Source organism: Cavia porcellus, unplaced genomic scaffold (genome assembly GCF_034190915.1).
Source record: "Cavia porcellus strain 051 isolate PalLab524CR breed Dunkin Hartley unplaced genomic scaffold, mCavPor4.1 scaffold_21, whole genome shotgun sequence".
Lineage (NCBI taxonomy): Eukaryota > Metazoa > Chordata > Mammalia > Rodentia > Caviidae > Cavia > Cavia porcellus.
The window spans coordinates 63,343,368-63,364,679 of record NW_026947504.1 but is presented as its reverse complement, the minus strand read 5'-3'; the positions used below and the strand labels follow the sequence as shown (position 1 = coordinate 63,364,679).

Sequence of the window (21,312 nt, the reverse complement as noted above, 5' to 3'; positions counted from 1 at the left end):
TGGCTTCTATCTAAATGTCCCCCAAAGTTCCATGTCCTGTGGGTGGGGCTTAGGGAGGTGGCTGGGTCATGTGAGTGATCCTGGGGTTTAGGAAGTGGGACTAGTCATAGTCCACTGTTTGGAGTTAGTGTAGTTCTGGGATCAGCTGAATAGATTTACTGAAAACAAGCCCCTCGCTGTGTGGCTGGCTGGCCCAAAAGGTGTGTACCCAGCTGGGATAGGAGGCAAAGGCAGGCTTGCTGCTTGCTGCTTCCTGCCTCACCGCATGAGCTGTTTCTCTTCTGTGATGCCCCTGCCCTGTCGCCTGGCTTTCCAGCCAGCTGATTGTGGACTGAGCTTTACAAACTGTAAGCCAAAATAAATGTTTTTTCCTTTCACTGTGAGAGACGTAATTAACACAGTTGCCAAAACTCTTAAAAACTACAGAGTTGTTATAGGGTGATCCTTGTGTTAGAAATTAAAACTGGCCATGCGCGGTGGTGCACTCCTATACAGCTGTTCAGGAGGCAAGAGAATCACAAGTTTAAAGACAATCTGCAGTATTTTAGCTGGGGAATTAGCTCAGTATTAGGGGGGTCCCTGAGTTTGATCCTCAGTATCCCCACCCCATAAACAAAAAGTAAAACTGAAAAAAATTCATCAGGTAGCTGAACTAGGAGGTTGTAAGTTTGATATTTAGCTTGGTTTATATTCTGAAATCCTATCTCAGAAACAAAAAAAAAAAAAATTGAAAATGAGCTTAAACTTTCATTAATCATTTACAGATAAAAATCCTGTGCGTACTATAATTTTTTTAAAAAATCTGTTTCTGAAAATATTATTCATTAGTGAGAAAAGTGCCACTGATATTTTTGCAAATCTCTTTAATGTCTCAACAGAAGAAAACTGGATTCCCATTTCTGCTTTTATATTCTGACACCATGTATCAGGCAGAGTCTAGAAAACGTGTGTGTATGATGGTGAAAGGATGAGAGTGGAAAAGTTAAATGTTGTTTTAGGATTATAAAAGCAGGTATCTTTGGCCTTGAATACCCTGAAAGGCTCTTGAGGAGTCCTACAGCCCACACCGGGAGAACTGCTGCCCTGCCCTAGAGCAATCCCTGCCTCTTCTGTACAAAGACACTGGGTCTCGGGCAAAGTGAGGCACTCACAAAGCCCTGGCCTGTTGATGTGGGATCCAGATCTTAGGTGGTTTGTCTCACTTCTCATAGTTTAGGGTCTCACCCAGAAATCTGGGAAATATATAGCATACTGACCTGGCCTGTTCTTACTAGTTGCAAATTGTCACAATATATTGCCAGTTCTCTTAAACAATAAAAAAAAGAACGAACGAAAAATCAACAAACAATGAATTCTGTAACAGGCAATGGTTTAAATCTGCATTGTGAGACCTGAGGGGGGATCTCTATTTTAACTGGAACACTAGAGCAAATCCTATTGCACTCTGCCTGGTGTAAGGTGTAATGATAAACCACACAGTGAACATCACAGATAAATTTGGAAAACAGATTAACCACAATATCTCTATTACATATTTTGTCCCTGAAATACCATTCAATGACATGTTCCAGAAAGATTTTTCTTGAGGTAGTGAGTATTAAGAGAATACAAATAAACCAGATTCACATGTAACTTTTTCAATAAAAATGGGAGTTTTCAATATTTTCATTCTTTAACTTGACCTTATTTTTGTAGTTTTTTTTTTTTTTTTTTTGATCAAAGACTCTTCTTAGTCATGTAGAGATGATTGCCTTTGTATCCTACCAGGTGGTTCAGATCTTCTTTAAATGGATCATAGCCTTGCTCCTTTAAACAACGCAGTGCCCAGAAAAGCTGGTCCAGTGGAGGGAATTCTTCCCATGGGACCCACTCCCAACCTCGAAAAAAAGAGGCCACATTCATATGGTTAGCTGGCAGTAAACAGGAGTATTTATTTTGATAAAATAACATATTTAGAAAAAATAACTAAATTTAAGTGATCTGTAATTAATAAACTCCAATAGTGATGCCTTGCAAGAACTTATACAAATATAATTTGAATTTAGAACAAAGATTTTAAGAAGAGAATGGTGATGACATAAAACACTGTTATTTGGATAGGCAACCAAGTTTACAAAGACCAGATGGTGATAAGAAAAAACCAAAACAATACAACAACAAAACTGCCTTGGGTTTGGTATTATTCAGTGCTAATTTAAATTGTTTACCTATTGTTCTATACGGCTGAGAAGTACTCTCTTGCATAAAATAGGGCATCTGTTTTTTCCATTCCTCAGTTGATGGGAATTTAGATAGTTTCCAAGATTTGGCTACTATAAGCTGTACTGCTATAAACATGAGTGCGCAGGTATCACTGTGGCATGATGTCCTTAATTCTTTTGGGAAGATACCCAGGGGAACATCTGGGCTGAATGGGACCTCCAGTTCTAGGTTTGAGGAATCTCCACACTGATTTCCACTGTGCTTGCACCAGTCTGCATTACCAAAAGCAGCAGAGAAGGGCTCCTTTTTCCCCACAGTCTCTCCAACTTTCATTGTTGGTTGATTTCTTGATACTAGGCATTCTTCCTTGGGTCAGGAGGAATTTACTGTTGTTGTAATTTGCATCTCTTGAGTGAAGTGTGATGTTGAAGATTTTCCCCAAATTTATTTGTGGTTTGTATTTCTTCAAGCAAATGTGGTTTCATTATTAGTGTTTTCCCTTCATGTTGTCTATATCCGCCCCACAATGGATAATTAACCAACAATAGTTTTCCTAGTTATGATTAAATTTAATTTTGGTGTGAGAGACCCACTCATTTAGCTTCCAAAATTTTTCCAAATGTAAATGATCAATGATCCCAATATTCATGTATACTTGATTATTTAAGATTGCAGTACAATCCAGTAAGGAGCCCAGAGATTTACTGTGAACAGCCCCATGTGGTACCAGGGTATCTACCCTCCAGATCAAGCTACAGAACCTTCAACCTCCCTGAAGTCTCCACTGTGCCCTTCCAGGAATGCCCCACCCTGGGGTAACCAGCATTCTGGCTGTTCCTCTGGGGTTCTGTCTTATTGAGGGAAGAGTTTGTTCACTGCCTACTTTGTGGTGTGACTCTAGAGTTGTACCACATTCATTCGACTGAGGGCTTCCCAGATCATGGGATTCCTTCAGACTTCCCATGCACCTGCTTATAGCCTGGTCTAGCCCTGGGTGATGAATGCTGTCACTGCAACCCCAGTGTGAAATACAAAAAAGAGAAGTGTTGACAGTGTTGATGATCATAGAGGCCAGTACTGGATACTAGAGCCTTCCAGCAGAGCACTACGCTCTACTGCTCAGGAAACTTACAGTGTCTTCTCTACTAATGTAAGAGTACTTTTATATATTCTTGTGGATTTTTACTTTAAACTTTCTATTGTGAAATTTTGAGACCTATAAGAAATTACATAGATAATACCATGGAGTTCTATGTCATTTAGTGTTTGCTTAGTTTCTCCCAGTGACAATGTCCTTCCAGAATCATAGAACTTCAGACACAACTGTAAAAGAATGACTCCCTGTTCCTGAAATATCACAGATGATCAGTGCCCAGCAGTACCTCATCATCCTTCATCTTCTCCCATTACACACGGACCATGATATTAATAAAGCTAATCACATCACACGTCAACTTTTCATCATGGTCAAGTACAGTACTAGTGTTCCACAAACATGATTTAATTTCATTCAGTTAATGTTGGTTATTATTGTACAATAAAAAGTAGTAATAGGTCAGTGTTTTAGTGCTACTAGAGCTTGTGGGGCCGGAAGAAGGCTCCTGGAAAGACCGCATGTGTTCTTAATCAGATTGAATGTAGGGTACAGGCATTTACAAGATATGCCTACAATGGCTGCCCACAGAGTGAAATTTAGAAGAAGGTAAAAGATCTATCCTTGCCCTGGAGATCTGAAGGATGCAGCCAAATATCTAGAACCCAAGGAAATGTCCCTTTGGAGTCCATATCAAGAGGCAGAAGTATCTAGCACGGAAGAGTCGGGAGATCAAAGTGTTGGCTCTAGAAGCTGGAGAGTGTACCAGCAGCCAAAAGGCCAGCGCTTCAAACTGAAAAATCTGCACTGAAATCCAGGAGATGATACCCATTATAAAGGGAGAGACTGGTGTCGATGTCCGCTCCCGGCCGGCAGGAAGGACACACGACAAAGTCTGGTAGTGGACAACCTTTTCTTTTTATTTTCCTTCTCCGTACAGCCTGCCCTGGGTTCTCCCAGCTGAAGCCTCCTCTGGTCCGCTCCCCGCGGCTCCTTTTGTGCTTTAGTCTGCCCCAAAGCCTCTATCGGTCCGCTCTCCGCGGCTCCTTTTGGGCTTTTACTTCTGGGCTTCTACCTGGCTTCTTCTTCCGCCCAGGGGTGGCACCGGTATATATACGGGTACAGTGTCCAATCATGTTAAAGTAAGCAAGGCAAGCTGATTGGCTAACATCATCAGTTGCCAGGCAGACTATATTGTTGAGCGGGTTGTTTACGCGGTAAGCAGGAAACTAACATATTTGATGGGAGGGGTAATCTACCTCAGGCTTTGCTCTTTACCACAGGCCGCACGTCCGCCGCGCAAGGCGAGCTATCACAGACGCGGCTCCCAACATCTCCCCCTATTTTATTTTTTATGAATGTGCGCATCGTAGCCCTTCCTGGACTGGGTGCAGAGGCTTATGCCCTATGTGTAGGTCCACCGTAGGTCCTTGGCTTAGACCCTGGTTGGCCATGCCATGGTCTGTCAAGGCCCTGAGGCCCTCGTCCTTTTTCTAGGGCCAGGCACAAACTGGACGGAACCTGGATGCACACAAGCTTGCACTCATTTCCTCTCCGTAAAGAAATCCCCTCGGAGAGAAATTTAGACCTGGGCAGCATCTAACAGTCCAGCGGCTTACGTGCAGGATGGGGTAGGGCCTGGCTTAGGTCGAGTCGTGCTGGGGAGGCACGCTCTTACCCGTCATTGACTCACCTACCCTGCTGTGTATTGTCACCTTATGGAGGAGAATGAGGGATGCCCGCCATATCTAGACTCGGTCGTGGGCCAATTGAGCAAGCCATGCATATGCCTGAGGATCTTCTTGTCCATTTCGGGCTACCGCTATTTTTATTCATCTTATTGGTTGGTCTGTGATGGATCTCCAGTAGGGCAGGTCTGATCTTCAGTCGAGGGCTTTGTTGCCCGTGTCAGTCTCTCCGGTATCCACAGTGGTTCTCGTCCCGGTTCCTGTGGGAAAACACAAACCGCGCCTCGGTTCCAGCTGACCACTGGATCCGGGCCCATCCATTGTCCTGTCAGGACATCTTTCCACTTCACCCACCCTTTATGGTTGGGGGAAGGGTTGCAGTGCTCCACAGCTGGGGAGCGATTATCATTATTTAAATTTTAAAAATTGTGTGTGAATAGTGCCATGGATAATCGTGCCTTTGGGGCCAGGCCTTGGCCTACTCCCCCTTTTTGTTTTTGTAAAATTTGTTTGAGGCTTGTATGAGCCCTCTCAATGATTCCTTGACCTTGGGGATTGTATGGGATACCATGTTTTAATTGAACCTCTATCATTTTGTAGAACTCATTGAAGGCTTTGCCTATATAGGCTGGTCTATTATCAGTTTTTAATATTTTTGGTTTGCCCCATGCGGCCCAAGCTGCCAGGCAATGATTGATCACATTAGACACTTTTTTACCTGTTTCTGTTGTTGTGAATATGACGTGAGAACAGGTGTCTGTGGAAACATGAACATATTTAAGAGTCTCAAACTCCTGTATATGTGTGATGTCCATCTGCCAAACATCACCAGGGATCAAACCTCGAGGGTTTACTCCCATCGGTATGGCAGGTTTGTATGTGGCACAGGAGTCACATAGTCGCACGATATCTCGTGTATCTGTTTTAGAAACATGGAAATGGTTTGCTAGTGTCCTGCCATTAACATGAAATTTATCATGGAAGGCACGGGCTCGCTCGATTGGTGTTAGTAAGGTAAAAATCCATAACGGGCGAGTGGCAGTGTCAGCAGCCGCATTCCCCTGTGCCATGGGCCCCGGCAGGGATGTATGTGTTTTTATGTGGGTGGTGAAGACCTTATGGTGTCTGTTCTGAAGCAATGTCTGGATAGACAGGAACAGTCCAGCCACTGTGGAAGTGGATCTAATTAAACTGGCAGTCTCAAGCACTTGCATAGCATTGACCACATACCTAGAATCGGAGACAATGTTAATGGCTTCTGAGAACCGTTTAAGAATCATTTTAACGATCTGCAGTTTTACCACCTGAGGCTGATCTGGTTTAAATTGTATGGTAACCGGGGGCTTGCCTAGGATCACATAGGCGCCTATCCCCGTCTTGGAGCCATCTGTGTATATTGTAGTTGCTGGGACTAATGGCTCAGAGGCAGTAACCTTTGGAAAAATTATAGGGTGCTGAGTGACAAATGACAAGATAGGGTCTTTAGGGTATTGATTGTTTATATCCCCATGGAAAACACATCTCAGAATGGCCCAGGTATCTATGCAGGCAGCCAGGGTCTTGATCTGGCTGGCGGTATAGGGTACTCGGATGGCTTGTGGTCCTGAGCCAAAATGTTGGACAGCTCTATCATGCGCTTCAAGGGCCAATGAAGCGACTGCCTCCGGGTAATGCTCTATGACTTTTGCAGGTGAGACCTTAGGGTGTATCCACAGTAGTGGTCCTTTCTGCCAAATCACCGCTGTAGGCTGTAGACTAGTCTGTAGCAAACAGACATCAAAGGGTCGCCCTGGTTTAATTCTGTGTAAGGTAGCCCCACCTAAGGCTTTTTTTACTCTCTGTAAGGCAGCTCTTGCCTCAGGAGTGAGCCTCCTGTGGGAGGCTATATCTGGGTCTCCCTTCAGAAGGTCGAACAGGGGTTTGAGATCTGAATTTGGTATATGTAAATATGGCCTAATCCAATTAATGTCTCCCAATAGCTTTTGCATGTCATTTAGGGTCCTACCGCCATCCGTCCTAATGGTGACCTTCTGTATAAGTCTGGAGGCGACACTGAGGTCCACACCTGCTGACCCAGGGGTGGCCCTTGTTGAAGGCTGCCACCCTGAGCTGTCCTGTCTCTGGGGCGGGGGCCCGCCTGTGAAGGGGGCCCCCTCTGGCCGTTTTTTGGCTCTCTAGCATCTTGTCCACAAATACGGTTGCCCTGAGCATCAAAGACCGACCTACACTCCTCAGCTTTGTGTGATCCCTTTTTGCATCGCCCACAAACATATGGTTTTTCATTCCTAGGGCGAGGCCTAGCATCTGCATTGTTTGGGCAATGACGTTTAATGTGTCCTGGCTCCCCGCAGGCAAAACACCCTTTAGCCTTACATTCCCCTTCTAACCCGCGAGGTCCCCTCTGCTGTACAGCCGCGGCCAGGAGAGCAGCCACTCCCGAGTTGGAGAGCGGCCCCCCTATCTCTCTGCATATCCTAATCCAGGCGTTGAGGTCCTTGTTCTTATGAGGAGCTATCGCTGCCTTGCACTCCTTTGTACATTGCTCAAAAATCAGCTGTCTTACCAGCGGTTGAGCCACTCCCGGATCAGGAAATATCTTATCGGCAGCATCTTGCATTCGGGCCACAAAGTCAACAAATGGCTCTGTGGTACCCTGAATTATTTTTGAAAGACGCAAGGAGGCTGTTCCGGCACCACTTACCTGTTTTTAGGCGCGGAGCCCTATGGCATTGATTTGTTCATAGACAGCGCCGGGGAACTGGGTCTGGTCATCAGCGTGCCGACCTTCTCCCATAAGCATTTCCTTGTTCCACCCCCGGTTTCCCCGATTGGCGTTTCTCTCAGCCTGCTCTGCAGAGAACTCTGCGTACCAGGCTCGCCAATCCAGGTAACTGCCCGAGGGCAGACACGCCTTTGCCAGCTGAATCCAGTCCGCGGGGGTGAGGGGCCCAGAAGACAGATTCTCCAGCATGGCAATGGTGTAAGGCGCAGTCGGCCCAAAGGTTGTAACTGCATTTTTAAGTTCTCTAATCTGCTTTATCTCAAAAGGCTCCCATACATTGCGTCCCTGGCCCATAGCTACTTGTACAGGAAATATCCCGTAGGGGCCACTATCTATCCCAGGTGGATGTACCTCATGAGACAAGCGTCCCCCCTGCCAAAGCCGCCTGTAAAAATACCGACCCGCCGGCGGCGGAGCATAAGACAGCGGCCGTGATTGGGCGAAAAATGGGGGCCCGTGCATCACTTCCTGTTCTGGCGAAAGGGGAGAGAGCTCCCAGGCGGCCGCCTCGTGGCGAGGAATCGCCTCCGGAAACGGCCCCCAAGGTGGGGCGGAAGGCTTCGCCTCCCTCTCGCGCCGGGGAGCGCTCAGGAGCTCTCTACTCCTCCGCAGACCAGGTTGAGCAGAGCGCAATTCGCGGGGCAACGCTGGAAAAGAACCCTGCGACTCCTTATTGAGCGATTTAGGCTCCTGACAGCTGGTCTCTTTGGCCTCCTTGCCATTCAACTTTCCCTCGTCCTCGGAGTCAGACGACTCCGAGGCTAGAGCCCCGTCCTCCTCCTTAGCATCCTTGTTCCCCTTGACGGACCCCTCTCGGGAGCTCCCTGACTGGGCCTGCTCAGATACCCTGCGTACTTTTGTAAGCTCTTGAGAGCTTTCTCCACAACCACCCTCGCTCTTAGTGTTGCTACCTAACATGTTTCCCATCTTTTAATATGTTACTCACCGCGTGAGGCCCAAGGAATCCGCCACTTACGCGTGAGCCTGAGGGGAGTCTAAAAGCCCTGTAGGTGCGCGCCACCCAGAGCCCAGGCTTATCCCCAACTCACCTGTCTCGCAGCTCTGTACTGGAGCGTTGTCCACTTCCACGTCTCGGGGGTGATCAGTCCCCGGGCGGGCCTCCAAATGTCGATGTCCGCTCCCGGCCGGCAGGAAGGACACACGACAAAGTCTGGTAGTGGACAACCTTTTCTTTTTATTTTCCTTCTCCGTACAGCCTGCCCTGGGTTCTCCCAGCTGAAGCCTCCTCTGGTCCGCTCCCCGCGGCTCCTTTTGTGCTTTAGTCTGCCCCAAAGCCTCTATCGGTCCGCTCTCCGCGGCTCCTTTTGGGCTTTTACTTCTGGGCTTCTACCTGGCTTCTTCTTCCGCCCAGGGGTGGCACCGGTATATATACGGGTACAGTGTCCAATCATGTTAAAGTAAGCAAGGCAAGCTGATTGGCTAACATCATCAGTTGCCAGGCAGACTATATTGTTGAGCGGGTTGTTTACGCGGTAAGCAGGAAACTAACATATTTGATGGGAGGGGTAATCTACCTCAGGCTTTGCTCTTTACCACAGGCCGCACGTCCGCCGCGCAAGGCGAGCTATCACAGACGCGGCTCCCAACAGACTGGAGCTCTTCTGAGGCGATTAGTAAAACTCCCTGAGTAAAACTGGCCCCAATGAAGCTCTTGCAAATCAAATTAGCAGAAATCCTTCCCTCTCTTTGTCCTTCTCATACCGTTTTGACAACAATCCTCCTTCAAGTGAATCTTCCACACCCACAAGCATGCTGCCCAATTTAGCTGGGTGAACCCACTCAAGTTGCCAATTAGTCAATGACTACAATAATAACTATCAAGTTTACAGTGATATGTACCAGGAATTGTGTTGTATATAATTTATCATCTTCATATCCTCAATATTCTGACGAAATTGTATTGTCAGTTTGCACCACTATAACAAAATACCTGAGGCAGTGACTGATAGAGAGGATATGTCCCTTTGACTTGATCTGATTCAAGCTGAGGTCAACAGGTTCCATTTCTTTAACAAGTCAAAGCAAACTGCGTGCCTTATAAGCCAGAAAGCAAGAGAAATAGGAAGGGGCTGGTGTGCACACCTCAAGGACATAAAGGCCACCCTGCCACTCCCAACAGCACCCTCACAGGACCAAAGCATTTACACTAACACAAGGACCTTATGAGTCCAAATGAATCCTAAATTGCAGTAGAAGTATTCCAATTTCCATTTGCAAGATCATTCTTATTTTTTCAATGAAAAAATTGGCAACAAAACAGGTACAATTTTTTGACTAAACTCACAGGTAGAGTCACGATTTGAATTCGAGAAGTGTGACTCTATGGCCTTTGCACCATAGAGTTGCATAACATTTAGGAGGCTACATGTTAGCCATGGGATTATTAACTACAACCATAGAGCAATTTCTGTCCCTCTGGGTGCTAACAGCACTGGCAGATAATCTGGTCAAGTCCTCCAGGCAACACTGAACACATCTGTATTGCTTGTTTTCACCTTGGCTTCAGGATCCCAGGAGCTGCCTGCAGACCCCAACTATGGCCTCTAGGTGGCAGGATGCACACCATTTGTTTTTCAATGCCTCCTTTTCTCTGTTATTCAGAGCAGGAAAGAGGCACACTGGAGCCATGGGTAGCTTGGCCAAGGGTGGGAATAGATAGGGTGGAGAGAGGAGCAAAGAACAAGAAGAGAAGCTATGAGATGAAGTCTCCTGTGCTCCAGGCCTTCGTGTTGCATTGCAGGCGGTGAAAACAACTTCCACTTACTCTAGCTTCTCTGTATTTTTGCCATTATTGTTTGTTTTCCTTAGTGTGAGGGAGAAAAGTGACAGAGATAACAGGAGAAAAAGAAACAGGTGTTTCTTCAGGGCATAGGAGGGCTGCTGAAGAGAGGCCGGTACCCTTCAGAAGCTTCAGGGAAACCCCCAGACATTTTATTTGGAATTTAACAGGGACTGAGCTGAAGGGGCTGGTGCATGACATATTGACAGCTGAGAGGAGCCTGTGCACATGAGCCAAGAGCAGGAGGTGTGACCTGTGTCTGTGTGAAAAGGACACAAGGGGGCGCTGTCCAGGATCAAAGGGAGCTGGTATATGAAAAACCTGCCAGGCCCAACTTTTGATTGTTAGGGCATGACATGTCTCTCTAGCTACTTCCTTCTCAACAGAGGCATCATATTTGGGGTTGGGATGGTTCACAGTGTGACAAGTCGGCCTCTCGCAAGGTTGCATGGCATAGATGTCCCCGAGGGCCTGCATCTTGAGCATTAAATTCATGAATCTTAGATTAAATGAATGTCAAATCATGTTTAAAGACACGCTGCCATGAGCAAAAATAGGATAATAGTGATGAGGGGGGCTTAAGATGGAAAGTGGGATAGTGCCCCATGAATCTAATGGGGGCCACAAGGAAGACCAGAGTAGAACTGGAGGCTGTGTATCTCTTTCCCAGTTTTGCTGCAAGTTCTCTGAGTCTCTTTACCTGTCCTTTTATAATATCTGATTGGTGTACAAAACAACGACATTCTTCCAAAAACATTGCACAGTCCCCCCACCCAGCTTTTTTTCAGCTATAAGTACATCAAGCCCATGTCCCTGCTGGAGCACAGCTGCAGCCAAGGAACTCATTTGCTCCTGCTGAGATTGAACACATTTAGAGACTGCATCAATAGAGAATCTTACATCATATGAGAACTGACTATAACAATGGACATTCATTCCAATTCCTCCTGCCCCCATTCCTATGGCTGAAAAGATGCCCATTCCTGTCCAGATAGGAGCTATTGCAGCTCTGCATGTTAGTGTATGAGGGATGTTGAGGTAGAAGTTTGTTGTCTCTGTATGATTTGCGTTTTTGATGGAGTGTTACTTGTGGAGCCACTACTTCTACTGTAGAAAAACCCTATCAGACAGACAGGAGGCAGGTATATGCTCCAATCCCACAGACAAAGAATTGTCCAGAGTCTGAACATATTGTTCATGACTTATGAGACACATTTTGAGAGTGAGTGCAGGAAGATAAAGTACCTATATGTGAAGTGGCCTTGGAGTCATTGTCAAGGTGTACACAGATCAGATTTGTAGGCCAGAATTGTCCTGGTTCTAATGGGAGGGGTCCAGCAATTGTAGCCAGTGGATGTATTTGAAATGTGGATTGGTCCATTGGGACCAGGTAAACACGATATGGATCCTGTAGTAAAGGTAGACATAGCCAAGAATCAGAGAGAAGAGCATCATCCTCCGACAGCTGGAGTGCTTATCTTACAAACTGGTAAGTTTTGAGAGGTGAGGTCTGGGTAGAGGTACAGAAGTGAATTTGGAGGGTGAGGAGCAAAATAAGAGAGTGTCTGTGATAGGCTGTATGGTGGAGAGAAGCGATTGGTGAAGTGTTATAGATTTTTTTTTTTGAGAGAGGACAATCTATATATGAAATCCCCAATTCAATGGCATGGAAGTAGTGTGAAAATTTCTGCTCTTTTATGGAAACACGACAGACCCATTTCCAATATGTCCTGCACATGTGGTAGTTATGTTTGTGTAAATGTAATCATCATGATTGTTTCAAAACGGAGGATTACTACTTCCATCAAATGGAAGATTTACAACTCCAGTAGGGGCAGTGAAACCTGGAATGATCAAAACATGTCACATATTAGTTAGGATTTTGAGGGCCGAGGTACAATCAGGGAGCAGTGACTGCATATACGGGTTGTCCAGGATGGGACCTTTAGGAGCCAGGACACTGCAAGAGATGTTAAGCATTGAGGGTCCTCAAGTCCGATTGGCCTGAGCAATAATGGTGTAGATGTAGCCAGCTATGCAGCCATGTTTGGTCACACAGAAGCTATGGGATGGGAGGAGGGGAAGTTGTGGATGAGATGGGGGAATTAGGAGTAGTATCCAAATTTGCTAGGTCATCTTGTTTGCTGAGACAATAGAGAGCAGTGAAGAGCCCAATTATGAATAGGAAGAATCCTGTGAAGTCAACCTTGTGTGCAACCTTAGAGTCCTCAAGAAAGACTGCTGGAAGGACTACTATAGAAAAATGAACTCTAAGGCTATACAGAGCCAAAACACAGCATGAGTAGCAAAGCATGTGTCAAGTGGGTGTCAAGCATGTGTCAACTAATCTCAGGCCTTGTCATAGGACAAAGCTGCTTCTGGGCTCCCCACATGCTGGCCTGACTTAGAGATACCAGCCTGGTCACTGTCCTTCTCCTCAACGTTTGCCTTCAGAGACCTGAGGCACACATAGTTAGTTACTGTCTTCTCTGGCGTACCTGGGGTGTCTTACAGGATCAGTGATGGCCCAATGAGACCAGATGAGGAGCCCAGGCAGAATACACAGGCCAGAAATAAGAGCAAGAACCGATTTGCTCTGGCACTCAGGTGGTGTTAGGCAGAAATGAACATCCCAACAGCCCTGGCTGATGGTAGGCACAGGGTGGCAGCAGTGCCACGTGATCAGTAGACTTAGAGGACAGGCTGTTACTGGCTGTCAGAGATAAGGAAACATCAGCAAGCAGCCTGCCTAGCGAAGGCCCCACACAGAGCCCCTGCTCACAAAGCAGAGAAGCTGAAGTTTGCCTCTGATCTATTCCATCTTTCCAGAAACCTCACCTCTCAGAAGCCCTCTAGGGCTCTCTTCTGTCACCCAGAGATGCATGGTCCTCATTATGTACCCAATCTTCTGACCTCTGTTCTCTGGAATTGATCCTGAGTACAGGTGTTAGAGATGACAGCTGACAAGCAGGTTGCTTTCCAACTCCCTGGCCCAAAAAGGCTGCTGAGGGAGACTGCTATGGGGCAGGAAGACCCTTAACTGAGTGGCTCATCCAGGCCATGGAATCAGCATTAACAACGTCATTTTGCAATTAGGCTATTAAGGGACCAAGAGGATGGGGAGGGAGGAGTCCCTCCTGCTCCCATCCCCATGGAGCAAAGCTGCTGGTCTAGCACGCGGGTCCTAGTGTGGGGCTGAGTTCTGCAGCTTCGGGCTCAGCTCTACCTCTGCCATCCCTGCTCTGCACTGCTTTCCTCTCTGTGGCCCCAGCACTTATGCAGGGCTAAGCCAGGACACATGGGTTCTAGGTCCTCACCTGGCTCAGCCTCAGTGAGTGATTTAGGGAGCACGAGCAAATCACTTTCCCATCTGGCCTCAGTTTCTTCAGGAACTGCGGTTACTAATGTGTGACAATCTGGTGTGCCAATTGGCATGAGGCTCCAGTGAGATAAATACATCTCAGACCACTCAGGTAAACACAGAACAGAGCCAGGGCTCAGCTTAGGGCTCAGCTCTGCCTGACTTCTCAGTCAGAAGTGTCAAACATTGTTTCTTTTGATGTTTCAGGTCTTCCCTCACCCTTTATTTTATATTATTTTTTAAATTTTACTCTACTTTTTAATTTCTCCCTCTTTTCTCCACTTAGCCCTTGATTTCAATTTGGCCCAGCTGCTGAGCTCACATGTCACACCTTTCTCTTTTCATTGCTTCTATTTCTGTCACACAAATGATTTTTGTACTCTTGCCTATTTGCTGAATTTTCAAACACATTTGTCAAATTCACTCTATTTCCTCATTTGTTGCAGATGGAGAATATGTGCAAAAATTATTTAGCCCTCATTGGGATACCATTGAGGATGACTTTGAGGTTCCCGTGCATGGTTATCCATCATCCTGGCATGACAGTTTTTAACTTATGTTCCTGTGACTCTTTTCCTTTTGTGCACGTGGATGCCTGCCAGACTTTGGCATCACCCATAACACTTCTGTCTCTCAGCTGTTCAATCTGTAATGATATCCACGTCTACTCTAGTTCTCTAAGCCCTCTTTGCCTTGTCTTTAACCACTGAGCCCTCCACTCCCTGGCCACTTCCCCGTCTTTCCAAATTACTTGCTGCCTCTTAGCTTGATTCTTTTCACACCTGGCCAAGATCCCTGATTCATCACAGCAAACGTCTCCCTGCCAACATCTCACGTGCCTTTCTGCTGCCCTGTTTCATTCACTCAATGCTTTCTTCCCCAGTGCTGGGAATTGAACCCAGAACTTCACAATTGCTAGGCAAGTGCTCTTCCACTAACGTGTAACACCCCCAGAACGGCTGGTCTAATGTTACTGTCAGCTCACACAGCAATGTTCTCCTGCATCAGAATGCAAATTTTAAGGAGCAGAATTCCAGGGCTGCACTGAAGGAAGAGAGAAATGATTGATGACGTGCAGGCCTTGTTCGTTTTCTCCAATGTGCTTAATCACATAAAATAATTTTTCCTATCAGTCACTTGCCAAAAGTGCTGATTGGAAAAGTTGAACATATTATCTGTGGCTGGGACTAAAACAGAAATATTCTAGGCTGTGAAAAAGAAACCCCAGCAAGGACTGATGTCAGGTATTATCGCCCACCCTGTGGAGAATGTGGGCAATGATTGAAGGGCACACGGGCACAGACCAGCTTTGGAAAGAATAGTACTCTGTCCCGCAGTATAAGAACTGGGGAGGGTGCACGTCCAACACTGGAACCGGTTTTTGCAGGAGTCCACGGATATTTCTGAGCCTTGAGATCACACTGGGCAACCACATTGATAAACTCTCCCATGTTGTGGCATCACTACCGTGCAGATCTTAAGCTTTGGATGAAAAAAGGAGTTCAGTAAGCATCTCAGTCCTTACACCTAAGAAGCTGTGTCCTAACAGACATGCTGGTGTCTGCGCATGTCGCACTATCTTACTTGATAGAGATATTGTCACACCTGGAATCTTGAAAACCACTGAGACCTTCCCACAATTGTGTTTCATCCATTTTCTGCATATAGAAACTTTATCCTTTGATTTTCAAAATCTGCTTTGACTGGCCTTTCTGTGTAACTTAATATCTTGGAGAGGTATACCTGATGAGCGTTGAAACTGTTAGGGCGAGTAATATGTTGCTTTCTGCTTCCTGTGCACAGGCAACCGCTCGTCTGATTTCTGACACGTGATTATTAGCTTGCATTTTATATGAATGAAAGTGTACACTATGCCTCTCCTCCTGCCTTATCTTCACTCAGCACGCTCAACTTGAGATTTATCCTTGTGTTCCAGCTCAGCAAAGTTTCTCCATTTTCATGGTTGACATTCCAGTATATTGATTAAAAAAAAACATAATTTGTTGCTTCATTCAGCAGTTCACACATATTAAAAAGTCATGTTTACTATATTGTATTTCAAAATAAAATATCAAAAATGATTTCCTACTAGCAAAATATAACATCAAGAAAGAAATGTGATGACACTATGCAATAATGTAGATGGTTAAATTTTTTTTTAAAATTTGGTCATAAGTTTTCCTTTTTTATTGAAAGAGAAAAATAACAAAACAAAACAGTGAAAGGGTACAAGTAATACAGAATTTCAAGAAAAAAATATACAGTAAAAGATCACTAGTTAGTAGATTACATATTGTCAACTTAGTAGTTGTTCAAATTACAAAATTAAAGCATGCAAAGTTGACATTCAAACAGTGAGATTGCACACAGTTCTGTTCAGTGATCCAACAAAACTTGTAATATGGTTTTCTATCTTACACACTTACATATATATGCAGTTATATCCTTTAGATCCCATTCTTTTCCTCTTTTTTACAATAACAATTACACATTTTGGGTTTTATTACTCCCACAGTTCTTATTACTTTCCTTTGAAGAGAAAAAATCCAAATGTGACAAAGCAAAACAATCAGTTAGAAGAGAAGGCTGGGCATAGTACATGATGTAAAAACAAATGCCAGGTGATCACCAATGGTTACCACTATGCCTCTTGCTATCTTAAAAAGAGTTGCCTATATCATCAGGTATGATAGAACTGAACCAAACAGTACAGAACAAAACCAACAAACCTAAACATTAGAGACCGTACAGGACTTCAAAAGAAGATAATAGTCAAACCATAATGGGCATCATAGTAAATCTCATTGCCTTCAAAGTGATTTCCTATACCCTCAAACTTGATACTATCAAACAAAACAGAATAGAGTAAAATCAGTCAAAACAAGATGGGGAGACCAATACAGGGCGTCAAATCAGGTTAATAGGAAAACAAAAAGGGTACTATATCCTACTATTTTTTAATTTACTTTTCCCTTAATTAAAAAAATAGTAGGAAAAAATCAATTATTTTTTTTAAAAAAGGAAAAAAGGGGAAATTGAGATAAAAAAGGACATAACAACAGAACAACACAGGTCAGAACAGAACAATTTAAGCATCATAGTGTTTCACAACCAGATAACCAGACGTAATAGTAGTTACCATAATGTCTCTTTCCTTGAAATATTTGAGTATAACTTCGGATACGGTACCATCAAACATATCAAAACAGTGTGAAACTATTCAAGAGAATGAAAGCATTATGAGGTATTTAGAAGCAGCTAACAGAGAATCAACAAGTGTTTCTATATTATCTTTTTGCCTATAAAAATTTTGTTTATACTATCACATATATTAAAATATAATAAGATACAACATGTTAAAACCAATGGAAACAGACGAACAACGGCTTGATGTGACTTCAAAACAATTTGATATTAAATCAGTACTAGCTATTATGATGTCTTGTTTTCTTCAAAATAGCTATTTGTACTATCCCAGACCATCAAATCGAACAACCCAGATTACAGCCATTCCAATTAATGAGTGAAAACATTATATGGCTTCAAACCAATATAATTGGGAATCATGATTACCACACACTTTTATGTATTCTTATCATTTCTTGCACTAGGGAAACTATTCGGTACTTGTACCTGTGAGTTTGATTTTCTTCACTTGTGAGTATGGTCTCCAGCTGCGTCCATTTAAGATGACTAAAATTAAAGGTGACTATGGTGCCAAATGTGGGTGAGAATACGGAACACCTGAAATGCTCAGACACTGCTCATGGGAAAGAAAAGTAGGACTTTACTTACTTGGAGTGGTACAAAAAATCATCAGCATCCATGGCTACTTCTTTCCATAAACCTCCTTGCTTATCTCTGGTGAAACACCTTGAAACAGAGTGACTGGGTCAACTTGCAAACGCATGTGTCACTTTCAAAGGAAATATCAAAGGCATGGTTCTCCTTACATCCCAGTCTCCTTGCCCTTCCTAACTTTTTTTCACGCTTTCTCTCTCCAGATTTCTTTCTGACATCAGTTTCTTGCTAAGTCGCACAGGCTGATCTCACACAGGATCCTCTTCTCTCAGCCTCCCGTAAAACTGCTGTTTAAATTCCAAAAATGCATGCTAACCTGATTTACTCACTAGAGCTTTAAATTTCTGCAGACTTGATCATAAACCTCAGACTATGGTGTCAATTGCTAATAAAGACACATTTGATTTTTTCTGTATTTGTTAAGTATTTTATTTAGATTATCTTAAAAATGAAACAGAAGGTACAGAAGCAGATATCACATTGTAATGATCAAGGCAGTATTTTACATGACAATAATCATAACAAGACAGAGTATGAAGTAAATGTACAGGCACAAAATGAGGTACTTAAATTTTAAGCAGGCTGCACATACAAAATATAAGCTGATCACAGGCATTGCCAAATTCATTTATAGCCTAGAACCCCAAATTAGCAACCATTGTTGCTGGGTACTGCCTTATAACCCTTTGAGAGTTCCTCTATATAGCATGGAAAGTACTTGCATGACACTTAAAGATGGCACAAATTGGACACAGTTCAAAACATACTTGTACTGTTTTTCTGCTTCAAATATACCCAGTAATTCTTACTAGTAAAAACCTTTAAAGACATAAGAGCACCCTAAAAATGAGTTAAAAACTTAACGAAGAAAATGCTCTTTGTTTGTAAAGACTTGTTACAAAACTAGTAAGTTTTTATCTTTGTTGGGTGTCTCATTTCATGAGAAAGAGAACATTCCTAAAACTTATGGTCATATATCCCTTTCTCCTAAGAGCCAAGTTTGAAAATCATGAAAATATCCAAGGAAAATGTTTCTCTACAATCATGTGTCCATTTGCAAGGTTGATGAGTTTCTCTTAATACGTGAAACTTATTATAAAACAAAAACTAGAACTCACTACATACACTTACATGGAATTCTGCCTCATCAGAAAAACGTTTGTGATCTTGCTTTGAATTGTTGCTATTCCTTATGGAGCATTCAGAACCAAGGATAATCACACAAGGAGCTTGGTTAAAAAGTTTCTTACATTTGTTGGGAGGGGGATGGACAGGGAAGATATCTAACACAGTCATCTATTTAAAATTTGTTAAAGAACATTCACAAGGTTGTTCTTCACTCGGTACGATCTAAACATTGTATAGCATGGCTGTACTCTCTACTATTGAACCTCAGGACAAAACAATCACTTGAAGAAAGTTTTTCTCAAAATGAAGGCGAAATGCCTTAAAGGACTGTAAGGTGGGCTCTGTAAGAAACTATTTATACAAGCTCCTTCTGTGATTCCCCTGTATTCTGAATTGCCCCACAGGGAAGAGGAACATTTCAAAGCAAGATGGCAAGCGTATTTGTGACAAAACAGAATTCTCTGTAAGTGTATGTTGTGTGTGCTACTTTTTGTTTGACACTAAGTTCCAGGTTTTGAGAGAAACACACACCTTGGAAATGAACATGTGACTGAATGGAAACATTTTCCTTAGATACTTTCTGGACTTTCAACTTAACTATTAGATGAAAAGACAATATATGAGTGTAAACTTTGGGAAAGTTATTTTTCTCATGAAATGGGGACTCTGACAAAGATAAACATACATATTTTTTCTTGATAAGTATGTTGATAAAAATATAGTGGAGTAAATACAACTTTTAAATCATCCTACATTGAAAACTAGGTAGTGCACCTAAAATTAAATTGTACTAAGATTGCAAGATAGTACCTCCTTTAGATGAGGATAGCTACATTTCGTGTCCTTTGTGTCAATCATGGTACTTATACAGGAATTCTATACCTGAAAATTCTGTAATGAAATGCTAGCCCAAAGGCTTTGAAGAGTTCTGTTTCAAAATGACTGCTACTATTTATTTCCTGTGTTATTCTACAAAATAAACTTACCTAAGGAGATAAGAGTAAAATACATGTGTTTTCCTCAGTTCTATTGAAAATGGCTGTTATTTTTGGTTTTCCCTGAAGACTCTGAAAACTGGGTACCAAAAGTATAGGACATATGTTTTGGAAAGAAACAAGCATAGTTGTGATGTTGTACTTAAAAGGTAAATCATTTTCCTGAATCCTAAAACACATCGAAACTAACATGCATGCTATCTCTGCTCAACAAATGCAATGTGCAGACAAGTTTGGTTCACAAGCAATTGACTCACTCTTTGTGAAGTCCAATCATAAACAGTAAATGTAACAACAATAACTGAAAATTATCTATTTTCTAGTATACTCTAAGAATGAAGGATCACACCTAAAAGTAACTATAACTATAAATTTCTATTATCTTCCAAACACTTAGAAAAGGCTGTGTTGACTTTAAGCCGGTTCAAGTTTTGCGTGGGTGAAATGTCAAGCTAAGTAGGAGGCACCTTTGGAAAATGATCCCAACATTCTTCTTCATCCATGGATGGGCAAGAGACGTACTCAGAGTGTGAAACTTCAGATCCCTCAATTATGGAGCCGTTTTCATCAGGAGTTAACTGGACAGGCTCCTGCGTGAACACACAATCAAAATTGTGCAAACCCAAGTCTGCAGATATGCTGGGTGGAAATGGAGGTGGCACCTGCTTTCTCTCCATCCTGGCCCAGTCCACTTCGCGAAAGAAGGGATGCTTCTGAATATCGGGCAGTCCATTTGGAGGTCGACAACCCAGTCGCTGCTTTGGGTCTTTGTTTAGAAAAGCATACAGGATGCCTGCAGCCTCCAGAGAGAGCCAGGCAGGGATGGAAATGTTGCTTTCTACTATTAAGCGTAGGAGGTGCGAGATGGACTTTGCCTCGGAGGCCTCAGGGAGCTCTGCAACTACAAAGGGGGACTCTCCCACCATCATCTCAAAGGCTATGACTCCCAGGGCCCACCAGTCCACAGGGAATCCATACACTTCTCCGCGGATTATCTCAGGAGCCAGGTAATTCACAGTGCCACAAAAGGTGCTGGTCAGGTCTCTGGGCCCCATTCCTTCCTTACTTACACAGAAATCTGTGATTCTGATGTGCCCTTGGGGATCCAGCAGTATGTTGTCGAGTTTGAGGTTTCTGCAGAGGATGCCTTGCTGGTGCAGATGGTTGACTGCTAAGGCGATCTCGCCACAGTAAAACTGGGCCTGTGCTTCTGGGAAGGCTCTCTTTCTCTGTAGGTGGAACATGATGTCTCCTCCACTGACATAGTCCAGGACAAGCATGATTCGACTTTGGGTCTCCAAGTAAGCATGCAGGCCAACGAGGAAAGGGTGGTGCCCCACCTGCTGCAACACTCGCCTCTCGGTCTCGGCCCGGTGACTGTGGACGCGGCCTTTCTTGACTACTTTCATGGCAAACGTCTTCTCTGTGTTTCGAAGTTGGACTAACATTATTTTAGAGTAGC

The 21,312-nt window shown here is 43.8% G+C and overlaps 1 protein-coding gene across 1 annotated transcript in view; it reads right to left on the bottom strand.

Annotated features, from left to right (window-relative positions):
- Positions 1 to 1,535: 1,535 nt before the first annotated feature.
- The window catches only part of LOC106025117 (nucleotide triphosphate diphosphatase NUDT15), a gene marked incomplete at its 5' end in the record, with an annotated part of 37,516 nt that continues 17,739 nt past the window's right edge, over positions 1,536 to 21,312 (bottom strand). The window contains one exon of the mRNA XM_013140926.2: positions 1,536 to 1,877. Within this exon, the coding sequence (XP_012996380.1) occupies positions 1,717 to 1,877 (161 nt within the window). The remainder of the gene's footprint in view (positions 1,878 to 21,312) is intronic.